General features: G+C 36.1%; 1 protein-coding gene across 2 annotated transcripts in view; it reads right to left on the reverse strand.

Annotated features, from left to right (window-relative positions):
• Positions 1-19,158, reverse strand: part of PMS1 (PMS1 homolog 1, mismatch repair system component) — a 45,360-nt gene that overhangs the window by 1,117 nt on the left and 25,085 nt on the right. For both annotated transcript variants that reach the window (XM_026852615.1, XM_026852616.1), the window contains 5 exons: positions 17,907-18,050; positions 15,772-16,664; positions 10,162-10,617; positions 9,493-9,623; positions 1,634-1,794 (listed from right to left, as the gene is read on the reverse strand). In XM_026852615.1, the coding sequence (XP_026708416.1) occupies positions 1,634-1,794; positions 9,493-9,623; positions 10,162-10,617; positions 15,772-16,664; positions 17,907-18,050 (1,785 nt within the window). The remainder of the gene's footprint in view (positions 1-1,633; positions 1,795-9,492; positions 9,624-10,161; positions 10,618-15,771; positions 16,665-17,906; positions 18,051-19,158) is intronic.

Below are 19,158 nucleotides of genomic sequence, written 5' to 3' on the forward strand. Positions count from 1 at the left end.
ATCTGAATCTTCTCATTCTGTGTGTCTGGGATTTTTTTCCCACTCTTCCAAGTGGAAAAGAGGTCACTGTGGACTCTCCCTAGGAAGGCTGCTTCTTTAATCATTACCCTATTCTTTCTTCTGGGTCTAGCAAAAGACCCAGACACATTTGTATTTGCATGTATATTTCTCTCTATATATAATCAGCTCCATCCCACTCAATCTGACTGTTGAGTACTTTTAAGTAGAGCAAATAAAGCTTCTGCTTCCAAACCAAGTTACAAAGCATTCCTGTCTCAACACTTAACTCATCCCTTCTTTAAGCTTCTTTCATGAGTACACAAGAATGGTTCAGTAGTACACAACAGAACACAACTCACTCCAAAGGCAGCTGTAAACTTACTGCTCCAAAAAGACAGGGAAAGATTTGTATAACAAATGTTCAAAAGATAAACCACATATTCTGTGTAAATGCCTAGGTCCCACTTTGAAGTAGCCCAATTCAGGAAAGCATGTTAGCAAATGCTTAAGGAGAGACTTAACATATATTTTGGTAACCTATTTGAACAGAGATCTTAAGAACTGGGATTAAATATAGCATTAGTGGAATATCTAGACAAGAAGTGATAGAAAACTACCATTGTTAGTTACTCCAGCTTTAACTTGTCCCATGTATATTAGTTGTCTCTCAATCATGTCCATTATTGTTTCTGGATGGACAATTTTTTTCTATTTGCATATCAAATATTAACAAGAGTCATTCCAGTTCCAACTGTTGCAAAAGTAACTTCTGTAGGAAAACAGATTAAAGACTCTTTTACTCAGGTACTGTATTTCTGGCAACCAATAATGCTGGCTGCCTGTGAAAAACACAATTTTCTCTCTGTCAGTGCGCTGCAGAACTTAGTCACTACTGCCTTGAACAGAGTGGACTTATAAGACTGTTGGTTGTCAGCATGTGCTTCCTTTAACTGCAGAAGTTATTGTTGTTAACTAAATACAAGCATTTGCAGAGGCATATGGGGTTCACCCTATGTGAGACTTCATTTTTTTACTTCAATGTCTTAATTCCAGTGACAGCTTGCTGTTCTGGCAAAAGTTTCCATTTGTCTATCTCTGAGCTTTCTTTGAATGAATCATAGGAATTTTTTTTCTTTAAGTGGAAATGGTATGCCTTCTGATTTACATGAGAATAAGCTTCAATTAATGCCTGTTTTTCATAACTATTACCTTAAATGATTTTATAGCTTCTTCATAGATTTATTTATAAAGGAGTTAAATCTTGATGAGTGCTCTGGATTTGACTGCCTTCTAGACTTTGTAAGGCAATTTTATGGCAGTTCTATATTCTAACATGGAGAAACGCCTTTCAAGTCTGAAAACTGCCTGTATAGAAACACTTTGTGAACATCAGCTTTCAGTATGTATTATATCACACTGGACAACTGGTTTTGGATACGTCTGATTGGAGTATTTTGGTAAGCAATGCAGAAACCACACATTTCAGAGAGGATACGACATTCTTCTCAAAAGAAACTTCTGTTTAGAACAGAACTACATTAATTAAAACAGAAGCTGAACAGAGATTTTCAAGCTGCTTAAGAATTTATTATAAGCTTAGCTGACAATACTTAAAAGCAAACTTCTGTCTTACCTCCAAATAATTGATTACTTTGAGAGGCCTACATTCAGATACTTCCTTTGCATCTTCATTAACTACTGCATTCAGAACTTCTTTCAAATCAGAAACACCATAATATGGCAGACAATTTGCCATTCCTTCTATTTCCATATGACTTTCTGTAGCTGAAGAACCTGAAAATACAAAAAAACCCCAGTAACTTATACACCGCTTTGATTTCTATTCTGGAGCAATTCAGAGAAAATTAAACATGTAAAATCACTTAAATTAGTCTCACAAATTCAATACAGTTAGGAAAGTTTTTTTTGCTCCTCCCTTGGAGTGAAAAGCATTTATTCATCCAATGTTTCATTATGATTATGTGTGCCTAGTCACATCACAAATGTCTCAGCTTATTTTAATTCAAATCTTAGCTGGCACAGTTTAAATGCTTAAAACATTTTGTACCATTCCCAGTCTTGAGCACAGCTTTAATTAAAGCTTCTGTGGCTTTAATCAAACATACATGAAATTAAAGTAGAAGTTAGTAATAAAATACAGTTTAGTTTGAAAAAAAAAAACCAGAGTGTTGGCACTATTTCCTATGTAATTGGTTTAAACATCTGTAGAGTTCAAATGTTAACATAACAAATTCAGCTTCTACTGAAATAAAAAGCAGTTTTTTCTCCTAACATGGCAAAGGAGGAACTCAAGCCCATATAACTAAGGGCTCTGTGACAGACTTCACACTGTCATTCATATGACACCACTGCTGCAGCAGGTACCACTTTGATAAGGAAGGACAAATAAAACATTTAAACAACCTTCCAAACAAATCCCTATTCAATCTTTGAGGTGTAAGAGATTTCACTTTTTATTCACACACACACTACTTTCAAAAAATTTGAATGAAGCTGCTACTGTACAGCTAACTTTTCTTCCACTGCTGGTCAGAAGCAAGCTCTCTAGGGGCCAGGCTCACATGTTCTTGTGCAGTCCTTCAGACCTGCTTCTCTCATTCATGTTGGACACACAGAAATCTCAGCCCAGCCTGCATGGTACCTTTAGTTCTTAGACTTGTAGTGGAGGAAAAGGGAAGAGCTTCACAAGGAGAGCATGGAAGAATGCAATTCATAATGAAAGTAAATCCGCTCTTGTGTAATAGCCCCAGGTAGGATAAATTACATTCAGCCTGAGCCATGGTTTCTGCAAAGTCCAAAAAGCTAGAGAGAAATAGATTGCTACAAAGTGGATTAAACTAACAAACTGTGATAAGGGATCATTCACTTTCCTAATCTAAACAACATGAAAGATTTCAGAAGTGAGAGGAAAATATATATGCAATATAAGTCACAACAATGTACTTTCATTTGCTAGTAGAATGAAACTGTTAACCATGACCAGGGATTGTTTATGTAACTGTCATTAAATAAAAGCACAGATGAACAGGACGACTGTGCAGGTTGAAAATTTTTCTAAATATGTGTGTGTCACCAGATGAATAATGCTGTTGGCCTTTTTAAGCTTCATGGCAAGAGATACTCTGACCAGAGTGGGAATTTGATATAGGGAACACCCCCTACCCCAAAAAGTCACATAACCTCCTTCAGCTACACATTTAACACTGCTCTAAATTTGAAACTTTATTTCCTTTTTCACACAGCATTGCCTTCCTTCTCTTTTTCAAGCTGTCTTTCCCTAATCATGGCCAGCAAAAACAGACATATTTTTTATGTACTGCTGTAAGCCTGTGATCAGATTCAGCTTAAAGCAGAATGTTAAACTATCTGAAAGTTCGCCAGTTATTAAAGGTGAGATAAGATGATGCACTATGCCAATATTTCCCCATGGGAAAGGCTGCCAGTAAGAGACAGGAGCAAAAGATGAAGTCTGGTTTTAATCTCCTTCAGCTCTTTTAATTTTTTTTCTCAATTCTGCTGTAATGAAAGACTAGATTTGAGTAACTGTTCCAGATAATTTGATTATGCTGCTTTCTCTCTAAAACTTAGTCTGTTTGACAACCTTTCGATAATTACCTCTCTATATGCTACCAAAAACAGGACACAAAATTTTGTTAAAGTTCCAAGTGTTAACATTTCCAACAAGTGTTAAAAAAACTTGTATTTCCAGTTCTATCCTCTTAAAATTTCATGGCAGTCAGATTCTGGATTTGCAAAATGTGTCTTTTTTTTTTTTTTTTTTTTTTTTTTTTCTCCCCCCAAATCCAGTAAACCAATCATACATGCTTGCTAATGAGACTGCTAATGCCTGAAACTCTTTGGTTTTACCAACAGCAATTTTCCTGTCTGCAAATTTTGACAGCCAAATTTGACTTCACCATACTGCTCGTTAATTTGAAAGTCAAAGGGGGCTTTAATGAGTCCAACATAAGAACAAACAATACAAATCCTGGCTAAGAGAAGTTTTCTTCTTTGGGATTTCTGTTTGTCATTCTTCTTTTGTGCTTACATTCTTTAGATTGCAAAGTAGCCCACACTGCATGCTGATTAACATATATTTATCTGCAAGTTTTTCCAGGAATTCCAATATTGGCAACATTTGATGATATAAGCAGATGTCTGAGCCTCAATGTACTTGTAAATTTTTGACAAAATATACGTTAAGATTTCTGAGTATTCAAACAGCAGTCTTCAAGCAGTTTCCATGGTAGTTTCTACGAAATGCTTTGCAACTTCCAAGGAAAATATTTCCGTGAACAAATAAACTAGCTTTCAATTGACTAAAAATGTGGATTTCTCATTGCTACAAATTTCCCCTTTCTCTTTCCAAACAAAGCATTCACAATCATCTTTGGATAATTCCTTCTTGATGGCCAGGAAAAACTGTTCTCTTCCAGCTGCCACCTAGATTAGGTGACACTATAAGACTGTATATCTTCCAGTCTATGGTCAAAATCAAACTGAAATTAAGTAGCAGCATGATTTTCCACTGGTTGGTTACAAGAGCTGAGGCAGCTTATATTGCCAAGGAAGATGGGTTATTTACCTATTACCGCTCTTTGAGGCCCTGTAAGCACATTCTTTGTATATATACATTTGGGTAAACATATTCTATCAGGCAGACGATTCTACCCTGAAAGTCTGCCTTAGAGCATGGCCCAAAGCCCATCATTGTTACAAAAACAGGTTAGATGTGTTCCTTGCTCTCAGATCCTTTCTAGCCAAGAATTCGCATCTCTCTAGCACTTTCACAAAGGCAGACGTGCAGTGAAGGTACATATAACAAACACAGCGTAAGAAGAACTGGACAGAAAGTAATCCATCTTACTTCTTGAAATGCTTCTCTATGTGCAAGGGTCATTGCAAGTTATACCCAGTAAACAAATGCCCGGCAGATCCCAGAATACCGATTTAAGTAAAAGCAAACAGACTGCTCTCCCAAAGGTAGCATCACTTGAATCCTCAGTAAGGCCAAAATATGAGGGGGCGGGAGGGCAGTGGAAGACAGACTGGAGTTCCGCGTCACAGCTTTGCAAATCACAACAACTGGCACGTTCCACAAAGAAACCATTGATTTTGCCTAACTGACATACTTACAGCAAGAAGTTTTTTCTGAGCTATTTCACAACATGTTTTTCACTGTCAGCTATCCAGAGAAAAATCCAGCTGAAAACTCCTTAAGACTGCTGAGCAATCAATATAATGGGAAACAAGGAGACATTACAAAGATCTTAAGTCTACCAAAACAAGAAGATAGGGCACGTCCAAGATCTAGGATATTTGGAACAACTTTGGCTACAGTCTTTGAACAATAAGGAGCAAAGGTAAATTACATTCCTGTCTTACAACAAGAGAACAACATTCAAAGGACAGAGTTATCCTCAAATGAAACAATAGGCAAGTAAGGCCTGAAAATCTCACACTCTTGTAAAAGTAACTGTTGAAAGGCTGCATTTGTGAAAAAGGAAAGCATTGCCAGAAGTTTTAACAGTTTTCTTACCAGAATGACAAAACAAGAACAAAACTCAGTAGTCCTTGTTAGGAAGAAAAGGCCGAACTACACCTTTCAAAAACCTACTAGGAGTAGTGCATCTGGTCTCACATGGTGCCAAGGGATTCAGAGTGAGGCATTTCCATGCTATACCTGTGAGAAAGACTCCTGAGAGATTATTAGAATAATTAAAGTTCAGAACCACCCCACTAGCTAAAAGGTCTTGGTCTTTAAAGAGTGTAGTTATATTTCTACGAATTCCAAGTACTGTGAGGGAGTAAGATTCAATTTCTGAGTATTAATCCCAAGACCTGCCAAATTTAGTGAAAAACTAATGAATTTTTTTTTTTATCCTATGAGAGTTGTCCCTTACAGACCAAGTTATCCAAATAAGGAAAAAACAATACTATGTGATTGGTTTTTTAAGTAAGAAACTATCAGAATCAAAATCTTTATAAAAAGTTTCTCTGTGCCATAAGTTGCCAAAAGGTAGGAATTTAAATTTAACAAAGACCAACTGAGATGCAAGTCTAACACAACAAGGGAATTACCAAAGTCACCTTTCAAATTAAGGCAGCTGTTCAGATTTTCTTGTTATTAAATAATCAGTCCTGTAAAACACCCCCCCACCAAGAGCAAATAAGGAATGAATCTATGGTCCTATATTCAAGTCACTATACTTATCTAGGAAACAGTCCTAGTGAGATGATCAATACCAAAGCAAGAGGTCTTGCATTCCAAATTAATATCCGAGTATTATGGGTAGACTTAATATATGACAATGGACAGCAATACTTAAGGTCCTTCTCATCTCCTCTGGACAAATATGTGTGGAGATTTCAACAAATAATCAATGCCACCTACTAGATTGACAGTCCTTTTCAGAGATCACCACAGGTCAAGGAAAGCCTCTTCTCCTGCAGCCAAAACCACCAAACATTGAACTGGAGCGTTGTTTTGGAAGGTATCTTAGAGCTATTGATGCCATCACAGACTTATCCACATGGATCAACAGAAAGTCTTGGGTTTTTTGCAAGAAGAAATTACTAGAAATACCACTTTCACATTCAAATTCAAAGCTAAAGAAATGGAACCTTTGATTGTGACATAAAAGATGATATTTCTGTTAGAAAAAGGAAATTTTCTACTACAGAAAATAAAACTCTTAACCCAGGATGAAAAAGGAAGCCATATACTAGTGGCTATTAATAAGAAATCAACCAGCAGTCAGAAAGGGACATCTAATATGACCATGTCAGGGCTGAAGTTCCAAAGGGAAGTATAGACCTTCAAATATACTACACAGTGGACCCTCACAGCAAGAAAGAGTTGATAGTTCAGTTGAGAAACAGCAAATACTAGGACTGATCCAATTTTACCTCAAAAGATGGGAAAAAATGAGTTATAAAGGTACATGCACAGCAAATGTGGTTCAGGTGTGCTCCTATAGATGCTGTTAAGGTGAAACCCTTCAGCTACCATGGGTTAAGTGCACATTTGCATTCTGGACACCTCTCCAGAGCAAGCTGTGACTTTATCATTCACCATGCAAAGTAGCAACTCCTGTCTCAAAAAATGATATAACCTGAAGACACAAAACTTTTCAGAGGCAGCTTCTAGTTCAACATCTGAATGTCCCCCTTTGAGGTTATTCCAGAGTTTCCAAACCCCACAAAAATAGACACTGGATTCAGACAGCAAACAACAACAACAAAAAATGCTTCTATAAGGATAGTGAAGAATGTTTTATTGGACAAACTTGTTCTCTCAAAGTTGAGAAATCCTGTAGAATACTCAGGTATAAGTGGGACAAATGACTCCTAGTCTGCAGGTCACTTTCCGTAAAGATTATACAAGAATCTAGAAATTAAAGAACCTCAAAGTGCATAGTAAAATTCCCAAAGACATGTATTAATTATTAATTCCTGTGTTTGTAAAAATCTGCTTTAATAAGTATTTGTAGACGATAGTAGCATATTTGTAGAAGACAGCGTATTTCAGGGATGACTTTAAGGAAAAAAGAAAAAGGAGGGACTGATGAAGTATTAAGTAAAAATCCTTGGGTCAGCTGGAAAAAAGGCTGGGAGAAATTCCATTCATTTGTTTGCTGGTATTTCTACTTTCAAATGCAATGGTATGCTCTTTTAATAACAGAAGCTGTAACTGCTATAATGTCATCAGCAGAAGCTTATAAACATGACTGACAAGCCTCAGATGTTATTAATGTTGTAGTTAAAATATAAGACTGGGACAAAGGACTGAATTAGATTCCCATTCTTCATATGGGCTAGCTGTATGGTACTGATCAAGTCCATGACCACAGTTCACTGACCTGTATAGTGTATATAAAGTATGTTTACTTTCACTAATTGTAAACCAAATGAGAAGAGTTTCCTCTCAAGATTTCATTTCCTTAATTTTACATACTTAGGAACATAGGATTGGAAGACGGTTACTACTTCCCAGTTACTGTGTTGTTATATTGCACAAACCTGCTCTTAAACTAACCAAGCTACCTTAAAAGTAGTTTCCCATCTCCAGTACCACAAGACTGGTCAACAACTCTTCTCTGTTGTTACCTAGACATTGTTTCAAATTTTCACATTCAATTTATTCACATCCAGTTTACATTAATTAGATTTTGAGCAAACTTACAGTATCAGGAGGTGAAGGGGGGGGGGGAATTATGTGAGCAAAAAGGCTAAGCAACAATCCCTTTCTCCCATACTTGTCTAAGGGCATATCATAGACCTCAGTTTTTCATTTGCTGGACTGAATAAACCTTTTAAAAGCTGCCTCTTGCAATACACACTTTATTTCCCTAATTATTCAATCTAAGATTACTACTATGAACACCTCTTCTACAAAGTTTTTGCTATGTATGTAGGGATTTAGCCAGTGTAAAATAAATTTTCTTGGTTTTGCTGTGCATGATTCAGTAAAGAAAACAGCTTAGACTCTGTTCTTCCCATGAGATAGCCTCTAAATGGAGTTGCTCTACATCCCTTTTTTGTACCTAACCTTAAAAGATCCCATATGTTACAGTAGATCTGTCATCACTATACATATGTGGGGATCTGTAACACATGAAGCTATAGCATTTCTAACAGCTCTTATAGTGAAACTTTTCTCTGAGCTGTCAGCTAGGTACTACCCCCAAAGACGTTCGCTTTTCTTGGAATTCTGCTAGAGAAATCCTGATCTGCAGAACCAATCCTGAGTGGGTTGCCCTGGGGTTTCCAACAGCATCCCTATAAATTTTTCTTCAGAAAAATATAGAACCGTTTGATCTCTCTTGCTAACGTATGAGGATCTTAAATGAAACAGGTTTATTCTGTGATCAGCATAGAGGCATTAAAAGTAGGCTGTCTCAAAAAAAAAGTTCAAACTGAACTCTATCTAAAGTTGCAACGGTGATCCTGTCACCCTCTCTTTACTGGCCCCTTTGGGCTCTGTTAAAACTCTGATGTGAAAGTAAGTCAATAACCAGAACCAGGTTCTTACTGGACCTCCTCAACAGTGGAGGAGTAGTCAGCTAAAGCATGTACTCGCAGAAGCTTCTGCAATATCACCTTGGAAGAAGCTGCCAGGACTAAGAAATTCTCATCAGTTTAATCTAAATTCTGTCAGAATGGCAATTAAGGATATTGACATCTAGCATTCTGAGAAAAGAAGAAAAAACAAAAGTCAGGGAAATGTGAATTTCAGAGCATTTTTTTTAAATACTAGTAACATTTTCTGTTCAGTTATCAGTTTCCATTACTCAGTGTTCTATGTAGGACACTACACTCTTTGCCAAGTAATAAAATCTCAGTGTTAAGGAAAGCAGGATGTTAGTGCTTTAAACGTGGAATAACATGATCTACATTAACAATCATTTAAATCATTAAATCAGCAGAAACAAGCCCCGGTATGACTAAAATATTTTAAAACTATCATACCTTCTATCACTTTTATTTGGAATCCATTTGCTACAAGCCTTGGATCTGAGAAATAACCTGATCCATTGAAACTCCGGTAATCCTTTCGCATTTTATAAAGAGCAGCCATATACTGAGCTCCACCAATAAGACTGAAAAAAAAAATAATCCCCAAAGTGTTAAAACCAAAATCCTTAATGTGGAAATTAAAACTGTGAGAAAAATACAGGAAAAAGTAGTAGGCGATGAAGAGTGATCATGATTTTTAAAAATATTCTGAAAAAGCAATTTGTTTAAAGAAACAAAATCGCAACTATTCACATATCTTAAAGAGTGACTGAGTTTAGGTATATAATAATAATTACATCAGCCATTCCCTAATCCATGGGAGAAAGCTAGCTAGAATGAAGTTGTGAAAATGTGGAACATATAATTTTCCTCTGGTGGAAGAAATTTACTGCATTACCAATGAAACTGGTCAAAAGTCATACTTATTTCAACTGGAATATGACCAGGCCTGCTCATTACTATAAGGTAAAAGTATACAAAACATAAATATCTGTTCTTACAGATAGATGAATGTACAAATAATCACAGAATTAGCAAACAGGGCCTTACCAGAGTTTACTGTAAATAATTATCAAAAGATACTTGAAATAACATACAAATTTTTGCTCAATTGTACTATACCTGTCGGTTAACACAATTGGCTGGTCCAGTTTCTCTACTGGAAGCTTATGATTCATTAGTAGTCTTTTAAGTAGCAGGGCTTCTTCCAATCTATAGGGATTCAGCAACATTAGCTTTTTTTCAGTAGCAAATATCCAGACATCAGGAAAACTCTGACGACGGATCAGGAAAAGCTCATGTTCATCCAAGTAATTTTTCTCATGTCTCTGAAGCTGATGTCTACAGGAACTCAGAGAAAAAGGCACTGTCACAATTTTTGTAGGCTGTTCAGATTTCCGCTTCTTTTCAGTTTGAGCATGAAATATCTTGTCAAGCTTCTGCTGGTCGGATAGGGAAGTCTTCAGTTTGGGTTTCTGTTTTTCTGCCTCCTTTGTTGGTCGGTGCACTGTCTGTCCCATAGCTTTCTTGACCTCTTTGTTGTACCGTTCCATGTCTTTAGCAGCTTTTATTTCATAACTTAAAAAACAAACCAGTAGCATAATCAGATAAAAATCCAAATCCCAACTCTGAACTTACTAAAACAAAAGGCAAGGTAACTATTTCAACAGACAAGAACAACTCCCATGATTCATTCAAGTAGCCACATCAATATGCTTTCCACAATGATGGAGGTGGAAGGACATTGGAGATTGTGCCCGTATTACATTACCCTTTGAAGATGATGAGTTGGAAATTTTCCTTCATCATGACAGCCAGCAAAACTTGAATTACTGAAGGGGGAGGAGTAGACTGCATCATACAAAGAGCTACAGCAAGTTGCTTTTGACCTCAGTCCCAAAGACTGCATTTAAGCCTAATTTGCAGTCAGATACACAGTTTTGAAGGAGTTTTGTCACAGGCACATCCAGCCCAATTCACAAACCCATTTAAGTTTCCAGAGCTCTACATACTTCAAGGCGAGGGGGGGTGTCCATGTGGTTAGGTAAGAATTTGGAGTCTAAATAACTTCATAAGACTCAGGCTTTACTTAATGTAAAGAACTACATGTGATTTCAAATGGCCTAAAATTAGTCTCATAAATAAAAAGTGTGAGGATACAGAACAGATACGATTATCACAGAATTCTGTAACTAATAAACTTAGAGATTTTTCAAAAAGTAGTCAACTACTACTAGATGCTGTCTGAATGGATAAAACATTACTACATAATAAATCTCTACAAAGTGAATGGATTCTTGATGAGTTTACTAATGTGAAGAAGATAGCTAAACATTTATAGATGCCAGGTTGCCTACTGCATATGAATCTTACTTTTTTGAAGGCCAAAGGAGTGATTTGCTGAACTCTCTCTTTTTGCCCTTATTTGATATTCTGAACTGTAGCACGTAATTCAAACCAGTCCAGTCTTCAATAAAAAAAAGTAGTACTATCATATGTAAGTATTGGAAATAAATATTTTAGATGGTCATATTTATTTATTGCTACTTGCTGGAACAGTTTGATTCAATTATGTGTATGCATGCTGGAAAATTAAGGTCAACAAAAAGGTCACCATTTGCAATTAATTATGATGTGCTAGCGTTCACATATGGTACCAATATTTAGTTAACTAAAAAAAGTCAGCTTAAATAGTTTCTTGCAATAAATCATGTCCTAGAAAATATGGAGTAAACGTTAAGATAAAAAACATCTGCTCCTTTTTAAAATGAATGGATGAAATCACTTGAACAGAAACTTTTTAAACCTAAATACATTTATAGCTTTGACCAGATCAATACTTTGTTTTGAACACCTCCAACTGTAACACAGGAGAGTATTTAACTATAAGAAAACTGAACTTTCAGTGATACACTGATAATCCAAAACAAAAGCAACTCCAAATAAAGTCCAACTTGTCTGTCATTTTAGGCTACCAACAGAAAACTCTAGTCTTAAAAGCTTTGATTATGAGGGTCTTGCAAATTCATATACATCACTATCAGTGATTTACTCAGAATCAAAGAAATCAGCAAGTTTACAAACTATGAGGGAACATCTTTGCCTTTTCAAAAAACCTTCCACAGAGGCAAGTATAATCAACAAGTGCTACAAGAACAGTTTCTCTTCTGCTTTGTGAATTAAGAGTGTAGATTCAGGATCCCTTCCTGAAGCTACAAAACCTAAAGCCAAGGAAATGTGCAAAACTGGGTGTAAGGAAGGAGTGGAAGACTCGAATCTGGAAGTCTAGTTTCAAAGGTGACTTTGGTTTAACTAGACAAATGGATCCACAATTTATTATTTTTTCCCCCTGCATCTTAAACCCGAATGAAATACTTAGCATGTAACAAAAATCTTTTGATAAAAGGTCTCTCAGACCTTACAAGAAAAATAATCTGAATTTGACTATTTGGAGTAAACTCTGATGGAAATGGCCATTTGTGTAGAATCGTATCTGTCCAGAATAGAGGTGCATCACATTCTAAACATTAACACTTCTCAGCATCAGCCTCTTCATCTAATGAAATGAAATCAACTCAAATTATCACCATAAGTATGTATTACATTCTACTTCTGTGTTTCCCTGCTTTGTGAAGAGGAAAATTAAAAAAGCTTTTAATAGCCCCTACCAGCTTTTCAGTTTATTTCTGAAATGCACAGGTTTCAGGTGATTAGCACTGCTTCCTAGGAGTGGACAATATGGACTTACAATTATGACTGAAGTGATGCTGGGGACAAGCATCAATATGGGAGGACTGATACCAATTATTAATATCATTATTCATGATTAATATCTAGCAGTATAGGAATGGAGCTGGCTAGAGATACGAAGGATGACCAGTGACCAGACGGTACCACCAAATGACCACATTAACTAAAAGGTTAAAAGACAGTAAAAAAGATTTTTTGTGGAATTCCTAAGCAGCATACTTATCCCAAAGTGAAAGAAGTGCAAATAATGCACACACCCACACACAAGCCATGAGATAGCATGGAAAGTTTATCAGGCAATAAAAAGCTACCACACATGAGCTTGTTACTACTACCCACTAATGACTGCCTATGTGCATGCTCTTGTCAGCATGTGCTCATCAGCTATGCGCTCATGTCAGCACAGGCCATGCTACCTGAAATGATGTTTCTCCCGAGGTACAAATATACTCATGAAGAATTACTATAGAATACTGACAAGGTAATTTGTTAGTCCCATGATAATGTACGTGTAGCTCCGAACCTTTCCTACACCTTCAGGGTAACTACTGCTGCCACTGCCATGGCCCTTGGAGGGATTTCTCCCACTCCTACCTGTGCCTGATATGCAAGAAATATTAAGGCCAGAAATGTACGTAAGCTGTATTAAGTAAGAGCAGAATGAGAGCAAGAAATTAAATCCTGGCTTTGCAAAGCAGGAGGATACGCAACGCTGCCAACATGGACATGCATGGAAGCTTTCCTCTTCTATTATAACCTAAAGACCATAACATTTTACATTCCGGTTGAGTAATAAATGCTGGCTTGTTTTGAAAAGGCTATCCTATGTCACTATGAGACATCTGTTGGTTGTACTGCTCCCAAAAGGGATTTAAACTCATTTAGACCTGCTGGAGAAGCCACAGAGAGAAACAGATATGCTGAAGCCAAGCACACCCATTGTAATATAAACACATAACTTTATCACAGAAGGATGGAGGACTAGAGAGAGCCCAGAAAAAGTGCTGTCTTGCCAGCAAGGTTGCAGGAAGTTGGAGGTATAGTGTGCTCAGTAGAACTGTGGCACTTTGGCTGCCCTGTTGTATATACATTTGTTGTTACCTCTAGGTGGCCCAATTTATCCAGAGTATCTGGTAGCCAAGACTTATGTTCTCTGCCAGACACACAACAGTTCTGGATTGTTGCCTTGGAGGAAAAGATGTCTGTGTATCTCTTCCTCTTCGTTATTTTCTGAGGCAAAAGATTAAAAGCAGAAAAGAGATACACCAAAGCCGAAATGTATGGACACAACCAGTGGTAAATTTTTTATTCACTTCAACATCCACTGGACAATACTGCATTCAATCTCACATATAAGGAAAACTTCATTACGTCATTAGTTCAGGTCTCCTTCCTGAACTAATACAAAGTTAATCTGTAGGCACACTCTTAAACATAACAGTTGTACCAGGAAAGCAACCATGAAATCTCAAAAGCTAAAGCAGAGCAAATTAAAATTTTCTGAAGCAGCTGGCAGAACCTTTTGTTTCAGTTCATTAAAAGCATAATTATAATTGGAGTAGATTTCTACTATTACATTAATATTTCTGCTAATGCAGATAGACAAAACACTTTCTCACATGCATGGTTTTGTGATCATGGCATGTTGCTTGCTTAGTGAGCTTTAAATTAATTAAATCGGAAGCTAGATTAAAAGGTTTTACTTAGTCAGATATAGCTGGTATTCAGAACAATGCAGATGTTTTCAAACAAAGCTAAGAAGTCAAGGAAAAAACTTGGTACCTTACCAGTAATTCATAGGTATAGCTTCTCTTTCTTACCACTCTCCTAATCAAATCTCCCATTAGTGTTAAAATTACGCTGTTCTGCCTAGTATAGTTTCCTTTTCAGTGGTCTTTCTTAATCCCCTCTCCTTGCTTCGTTACATGAAGAAAACACATTTTCACTACACTGCCAATGAGTTTGTTCTTCAGAACCAAAACTTCCTAAACTTTCTGCCACAAATTACAATATGCATTCAAAACACTACATGCAAAACTATTGAAGAACTTCTATTTTCCTCATCAGTGTGATGTTCTACAGTGTTTTACATTTTATAAAATGACAAACAAGATGTGGAAGGTTTGGTATTTTTTTTTTTCTTTAAACTGTCTTAGAATGTCTCAAAACCTGTTATTCTAATTAATCTTTTACCGTAATACAACTTCCACATAAAGAACAACACATGATGTTTTAACTAACCCAACCCCTGCCCCAAATTAGTCTAAAATATTTCCCTTGCTTGTAGATGGATTTCAAAAACTCAGTGATAATCAGTTTTAGAAAAATATGGACTTTAGCTAGTCAGATTGCAATCTAAACAGAGATTTGGTTTTGGCTGAAACAGTTTCTCTACCATACTCTCTGAACCAGCACGGAAATAGCTGTTTAGGGGAAAAAGAAATTCCCTGTGTCATTTGATTGGGTTTTATAATTCTGAGGAAGCCTGGATTGGGATACATACTAAATTTAGAGGAATGTTGGAGTACTAAAGATCCTGAAAAAGAATTCTCACTTTGTAGAAATAAAAAAGACCTGTTCATTGGAAAAGCTCCGGAGGAATTATACGGTGCCTCATCCATCACCATGCTGATTTTCATTGACAGTGCATCAGGAGCGACAACATACAGGCAGATCTTAGAAAACAGGTTTGCAGGATTCAAACAGTAGATTTTCTCGCCTGTTATCTCTAAATAGCAATTCAGCAAAACTGTCCCTCCATAACTGCTGCACGTCACAGCGGCAAAATGAGTATCAACAGTGCACATCTGCACACAGCAAAATGTTACAACTCATAATACTAATGCTGATCTTGAAAAGTCAAAATTAATTTTCTGTTCTATTTTTTCATAAGTAACTGGGAAGTTACCATTTTTTAAAAACACTACAGGTGACTCATCTCAACTAACAGACTTAGAAGCAAGTCACAGTCTGAAAACTTACTTCTTTTTTTCGTCTTCATTCAAATTCTTCCACTGCTCTTCAATTTTCAGCAGGATGTCCTCCATGCTGGCCTTTGGATTATCAGTTATCAGTTTTGGACGACATTCTTGTGTGAAAAATCCAATTGCAGACTTTGGTTTTCTTATTATTTTACTACTAATTAAGTCATAAGCTGACACCTGTCCGAATTTATCACTTATCACATTTCTTTTCTTTATGCTTTGATTTAAGATTTGTGGATCATTGCTTTGCTCACCAGTATATTCATTTTGCTTATTAATTGTTCTTCCAACTTCAGGAATCAGAATCTTAACAGGTTCCAGATTGTCTCCTAGATGGTTTTTAAATCCACTTCCCATACTCCAATTATCAGCAGAGATTTCAGGTAAGTCTTTAGAGATTAAGACTTCATCATTTTTTTCTATTTTGTCAATATTATCAGAACTCAAAAGATGCTCATTGGCTTTTTTAGTCTTGGGGTCCATGGGAACACTGTTATTTTCAGTATCAGTTATATTCTGTCCATTCTGTTCCTCCTCACACAATAAATTTAAGGAACTGTCTGAAAAGGCATCACTCTTAGAAACCTCTTTTTTGTCCAGGCGACTATGTACATTATCACCACAAAATGTCTGATGACTTAAGCAGATCTCTGTGTTTTTTCCTGCTTGACAGTTTTGCACATCACTGCTGAATGAAAGGAATGAAGTATGAGCATGTAGATCATCATTTCCAGATGGTCCCATTTCATTAACCACATCTGTTTGTTCTGTTCTATGAACAAACATGTCTTCTGCAGTAACATCTGTTTTATTACTTTCACCAGGGACTGTAGCAGGTAGTGGTCCATACAGAGATTTCAACACATTTTCAACAGCAAGTAAGACAGATTCCTGAAAGAAAAAAAAAAAATAAAAAAAACCAGAAAAGCCACACACACAAGCACACCTTAAAACGTTACTGACAGATATTGAGAATATAGAACAATAACAAAAGTGATCTTATTCAGAATATTTTTTAAACAAATCTGGACACGTTATTGCACACATGCTCAAAAAGACTCTGAACTGAATACCTTTAGCCTCAAATATTTTGTGACAGGTATTTTGTTTCACTGGTTATCACAAAAATGAATAACTACAGGTAAAGCTATTCCCAACTAATATGGACTTAGAAGCTTATAGTCAAGATAGATGCACCAACAACATCCATTTCATGTAAGCATGTTTGTGTAGATGCCTTTATGGTGCATGCCTCCAACACAGCTTTGCACCAAATGATGGAAATGAAAACCAGGAAAAAAAACAACACACCAGAAGAAAAAAAAAAAAAGAAAAAAGTAAACCCAACCCTTTTTCTAATGCAAGGAAACCTTTAAATTAGATCGAATGTGAGAATGTTGTGTTAATCTTCATACAAGTGACACTTAACAGGCAATACATTTACAAGATTATCATAGATAAAACCAAAACCTCACAGTGAAGAAGAGGATTAACATACTGGTGTGACTACCTGTCAATCTAGTCTTTCAATTTCTGTGGCATTGTTTTTCATATGAAGTACTAACTAAGTGAAAGTGACTTTATGGAAATCTATTACTACACATCTTTTAAAACATGGACATATATGGTCTAAATTTCAGGTCTTGATAGTATGAACGAGGTATCCTGAAAGTTAAGTGATGTCAAAAATAATCTATACACATAATGGCAAAATATTGCTTTGACCAGAAATTAACTCCCTCCGCATCCCCTTAAAGTACATGGTGTTTAAAAAGCAGTTACTTAGTGTAATTATGAAGATAAGCATGAAAATTATGTAGGGACACACATCATAATTCCGTTTAGCTTCTCTCACTGTTAAAGCCATTGAAAAACAGTGACACACACATGTATCTTACAGAGTAAAAAGTGATCTTGGAAATCAACTGGGAAATTAATTTTGAATAATCCTCCACTTAGCCTGTTCAATACTTTTCAAACAAAACAGTCCTGTAATAAAGGCAAGCTATCATATAACTGAAACAAAACAGTGGCACTGTTTACCTTCAAACATTTCAATAGTCCCAGAAGCCCTTATTATGCTTACATACATAAAAGGTTGACAACTCAAAACCAGATTAAAATCTTAGTTACCTTATAATGCAGTAAAACTTGAGTTTTATCAGGTGTTAAATTCACATCCACAGCAGAAGCAGGTACAGTAATGTTCAAAAAGAAAATAGGATATAAACGAGTACAGTCCTTGTGCATCACCAGACTGTAGTACTGTCGAATTAACTACAGATTGATTTAACAAAGAGATGTCAGTAAAGGCAATAAAATAGACACAAAGGTAGAGAAACAAAATTTGACATTATAAAAGCATAACTGGTTGGTTTGTTGATTTTGGGGCTATTTTAACTTAAAGGAATGCTAAAAAGGTTCTCATGGGTATACATGTATGCTGGAATAATCATCAAAAGGGGAGTTATGGTGGTTTCCCTATCTTCACAGCTAAATTAAAAAAAACCCAAAAAACAACAAAACCCACAAAAAGGAACCAATTCTAAGACACTAATGGTAGCTACTTTGATTTTCTGAATGAAAGTATTGATCACACTTGGGAGAAAAGATATGATATGCCCAAATTGGACTGCAACTTCACTACTTACTTCTTCAACCAACAAAAATATTATTATTTGTTTGTTTTTTAAATAAAATCTACTTATATAGCATGCCAGTACATTGCTGTCTCTTTCAGCCAAATTAAAGTCTGAGAACATAGCCTAGGCACCACAGACCTGCCCTTTACTCAGAACAGATTTAATTTGTTCCTTTTATTAACCCAATTATAAATTTACAGGTTTTCTTGAAAACTCTGCTTGCCCTTACTATTTTCTCTATAATCCTCCCCAAAACTCCTCCAAAAGACTACAAAATATATTTTTTTCAGAATTTTGGTCCTGTTCACTAGAAGGATCAAATAAAGATCCTTGCACTTCCCTCTAGTATCAGGGATCCTTCAACATACATACATACTGGAGAAAAGAATACATTAATAAGAAAAAAAAATTGACATTATAAAAAATTGTGTTGCTGCAGATTATATTTTTTTAATTCATTTTTTAATTCTTAAATATTGTTTACATTAAACTTATTTAGATATTTTCAAGTTATTTTAACCTTAATATTCCCACAGACTGTCCTCAGATGTCCACCAGCACTTCTTCCCCATACATAGCATGGAAATAAAAGGAAGTGACCTATAGCTTTGTTTGCCAAACCCATAAAAATGTGTTTGTACAGATGTATTGTTATCCTCACCTGGCCAAAAAGACTGGGTGGAAATAAAAAAAGAAAAGGGAGTGGAAGATTACACTTGCACTACTGCAGAACACCCCTGAAT

This window comes from Athene cunicularia (assembly GCF_003259725.1).
Source record: "Athene cunicularia isolate RWA chromosome 7 unlocalized genomic scaffold, athCun1 chr7_part1, whole genome shotgun sequence".
Lineage (NCBI taxonomy): Eukaryota > Metazoa > Chordata > Aves > Strigiformes > Strigidae > Athene > Athene cunicularia.